At 33.4% G+C, this 4,110-nt stretch overlaps 1 protein-coding gene across 1 annotated transcript; it reads left to right on the plus strand.

Moving 5' to 3' along the window:
- The first annotated feature begins 1,206 nt into the window (after positions 1-1,206).
- Positions 1,207-3,395, plus strand: LOC130942212 (hypothetical protein At1g04090-like). Its single transcript, XM_057870912.1, has 2 exons — positions 1,207-1,341; positions 1,522-3,395. The coding sequence occupies exons 1-2, from the start codon at positions 1,251-1,253 to the stop codon at positions 3,084-3,086; spliced, it is 1,656 nt and encodes a 551-aa protein (XP_057726895.1). The 5' UTR covers positions 1,207-1,250; the 3' UTR covers positions 3,087-3,395.
- The last annotated feature ends 715 nt before the right edge of the window (positions 3,396-4,110 follow it).

Raw genomic sequence — 4,110 nt, forward strand, 5'->3', positions numbered from 1 at the left:
AAATCATTTTAGCGAAAGTATTAATTTTTTTCATATAAATGTAACTAGCTAGTTTGTAATTTATTACTATGCCAAATATTTACTTTATCTAAAAGAGATGTAATATGTTCAGATTATATTCTAGAAAGGAGAAATCTTATATTATTCCCACGAAAGCATATTTTCATTTTAAAACGATTTTGAAAATATTTACCTATTAACTTTTTCGAAGTAAAACGAAACTATAAAATAAAATATAATATTACCATGTGGGGACATTGTGTTTATATGGATTTTAAATTAAAATTATGCCTTGATTAACAACGTTAATGGTGATAATTATTATTATCCTGAGATACACAATTAAACAAATATTAGTGAGATATCAAAATAAAAAAATATAATTAAATATAAAACTAATAATACAGTCCAATGATGAATAGTGATGAGTTGCTATCATTCGATCCCATTATTATGTTATTGCTTTTCACTTCCTAATATAATAACGAATATTTTTGTAGGTTGTATGTTGTGATCATGAAATATTATTGTATTTTTATAACTCTGAATAATGAAATACTAATTAAAGCTAAAGCTAAGAGTAATATTTTTCCAATTTGGTAGGTGACTAGGTGACACAAGTGTAATGAATGTGAATATTATCTGCTTTCTTTGCTAAGTCAATAAACAACAGCGTTAAGTTGTTTAAGCTAAGAAAATGTTATCAGTAGATATATTAGTTGCATATGTGACAATTTCATATTTTATTTATTATTCGATGAAGTATAAATTTTAAACTACATTTACATTATATCCAACAATAAATGAGTTGTAAATACATTATAATTTCTACCATAAATAACATAACTTTTAACTGACAAATGCAACAAGAAATTAAAGATATAGTTCCATGCATTCACATATAATTGAAGAAATTACCTTGATGGTGATACCCTATATAGTTTGAAATTTAGGTAACATACGTTACGTGTGTATGTGTGTGTGTGAAGTGTAAACTAACCAACCTAGAAATTAGAATATAATATCATAAAAGTAAACTTGCACGACTGCACTTCCATTTCACATATTTTCTTAATGATTATAATACCGTCACGTTATTCATAAGAAGAATATGCATGCTTCTTAGTTCTTAAATAATTTGTTGCTTCTTTCTATATATATATATATATATGCACAACTACCAATTATTCACATTCACCATACTCATTACTCTATCTATTATTTCTTCTGAGAAATTAAGCTCCAACAGTATGGGGAACATAGCTGGTTCTAACAATAACACAATTCTTCCCATTAACACCACATTTAAGCTTCCAGCTAATATACCAGTTTGGCCAAAAGGTGCATACTTTCTACCCTTTTTTATTGAATCTTTGATATTATGAGAAAAATTATCGTATACTTGTATATGCCTTAGAAATATATATAGTCATTTACATTAAGGAATAAGTTTTGACGCACATATTAAATGTCATGCAAATATTTCCCTAATGATAAATATATGAATTATTGAATATGTAGGTGATGGATTTGCAAGTGGAATCATTGATCTTGGTGGTTTAAAAGTATCACAAATTTCAACATTCAACAAGGTTTGGACAACACAAGAAGGTGGACCAGACAATTTGGGAGCTACATTCTTTGAGCCAACAGGAATACCAGAAGGGTTCTTCATGTTAGGATCATACAGCCAACCAAACAGCAAGCCTTTCTTTGGTTTTGTTCTTGTTGCAAAAGATGATTCTTCAACAGGAGCATTATTATTAAAGAAACCAATTGATTACACATTGGTATACACCAGCAATTCCACCAAGATCAAGCAAGACAAAGATGGCTATGTTTGGTTACCAGCACCACCTGAAGGATACAAGGCCTTGGGACATGTTGTTACCAACACACCCCAGAAGCCATCATTGGACAAAATCATGTGTGTGAGGTCAGATTTCACTGAGCAATGTGAGACATATTCATGGATTTGGGGACCACAAAAGAGTGAAGATGACAAAGGTTTCAATGTCCATTCCATTAGGCCAACCAATAGAGGAATCAAAGCTCAAGGTGTTCTTGTAGGAACCTTCTTAGCCCACGTTGGTGCTGCCACAACAAGCACTATTCCTCTTTCTTGTTTGAAAACTTCCAACATTAACAACTTCTCTTTTTCAATGCCTAATCTACCCCAAATTAATGCATTAGTTCAAGCTTATGCTCCAATCATGTACTTGCACCCTGATGAAAAGTACCAACCTTGTTCCACCGATTGGTTTTTCTCAAATGGGGGCTTACTATACCACAAAGGTGAAGAATCAAAGCCTGTGGCGATAGAACCAAATGGCTCAAACCTCCCACAACTTGGTTCTAATGATGGGACCTATTGGTTAGACCTTCCTAGTGACAAAACCAACCATGACAGGGTCAAAAAGGGTAATTTCAAAACATGCCAAGCCTACATTCATGTGAAACCAATGTTTGGTGGAACATTCACTGACCTTGCAATGTGGGTTTTCTACCCATTCAATGGTCCTGGAACTGCAAAACTAGGACTCATAGGCAAAGTTCCATTGGGGAAAATCGGCGAACACGTGGGGGACTGGGAACATGTTACACTAAGAATAAGCAACTTCAATGGCTGGTTGTGGAATATTTACTTCTCACAACATAGTAAAGGCCAATGGGTGGATGCATCAATGGCTGAATTCCAAAATGGGAACAAACCAGTGGCTTATTCTTCATTGAATGGTCATGCTTTGTACCCAAAAGCTGGCCTTGTTCTTCAAGGTACTGGTGACATTGGAATAAGAAATGACACTGCTAAGAGCAACATGGTTGTGGATTTTGGAGTAGGGTATGAGATAGTTGCTGCTGGTGAGTATTTGGAGAAAGAGATTGTTGTGGAACCTCCATGGTTGAACTACTTTAGGGAATGGGGTCCTAAGATTAACTATGACGTGAAAGAGGAGTTGGAGAAATTGGAGAAAGTGTTCCCTCTTTTGAAAGAGCTTCAAGATATTTTGCCGAGTGAGCTGTTGGGAGAAGAAGGCCCAACAGGGCCTAAGGTTAAGAACAATTGGGGTGGTGATGAAAGTTAGAAGCAAAAATACAGAAATTATTTTTTATATTTATGGAGGTGAGTGGGGTTAATAGAAATTGGATGCGGGAGTGGTGATGAGTACATCTCGTAGGTGGCGAGAAGCAGGGGTCGCAACACGTATATGCGGACACTACAGGTTCTGTTCATGAAAAAGGCAGTAGAAGATACCCATAAGCATGCATGAAAGTAGCATATTGTTAAAATAAAGTGCGATTATTAGAAGTGTGGTTATTAATGAAGAAAAGTGTGATTTAAGTTAAAATGATACAAAATTTAATTCTTTCTAACAGGACAACATATTGTTTGACATCTATAACTATTATGGATATGTAAGTTATTATTTTTTTAAAATTATTTATATCTATATATACATGTTATATTATTAGTATTGTTTTTCTTTTAATATATATATTATTATCGTTAAAATTTTTTTATATTCATGTTGGTAAAATACATTTATGTTATATTTATTTTGAATACATTGTAAATAAATAAATTATGTAAAATACATAAATATATTAGTAATAAATATAGTACGATAATAATATATATCATTAGAGTTAACATATATGTATGTTAATATATATGACCTTGATCCAACCGATACAAATTCGACGTAATAACTCGGCATTATGAGTCATAACTCAGCAAATTTATGTTGTAGTTCGGCATTACACAAGCTTAACGGACTACATCCTACATCCAAAACGTCCGATTAGATATCTTCATCCAATACACCTTTATTATTGCTCTTCAATTCAGACAATAAAACAGGAATGTAACCGACCTTTGTACTCTCACCTGTAAAAGGTATAATCTTTTATCTTAAAGACACATTGAATTCTCAATACTAGCTTAAGTTTTGGAGTGCCTTTGCAGGTACACTCCCCCCTTTTTCCACACTTTGCACGATTGGACATCTCTCTAGGCGAAAAGCTCAGACTGCCCTAAGGCTCATAGATCGGCATCGAAGATAACAACTCGACGCCGATTCCCAATAGCCGAGCTCCCCTCTAGGTATC

The sequence above is a fragment of the Arachis stenosperma genome, chromosome 7 (assembly GCF_014773155.1).
Source record: "Arachis stenosperma cultivar V10309 chromosome 7, arast.V10309.gnm1.PFL2, whole genome shotgun sequence".
Taxonomy (NCBI): domain Eukaryota; kingdom Viridiplantae; phylum Streptophyta; class Magnoliopsida; order Fabales; family Fabaceae; genus Arachis; species Arachis stenosperma.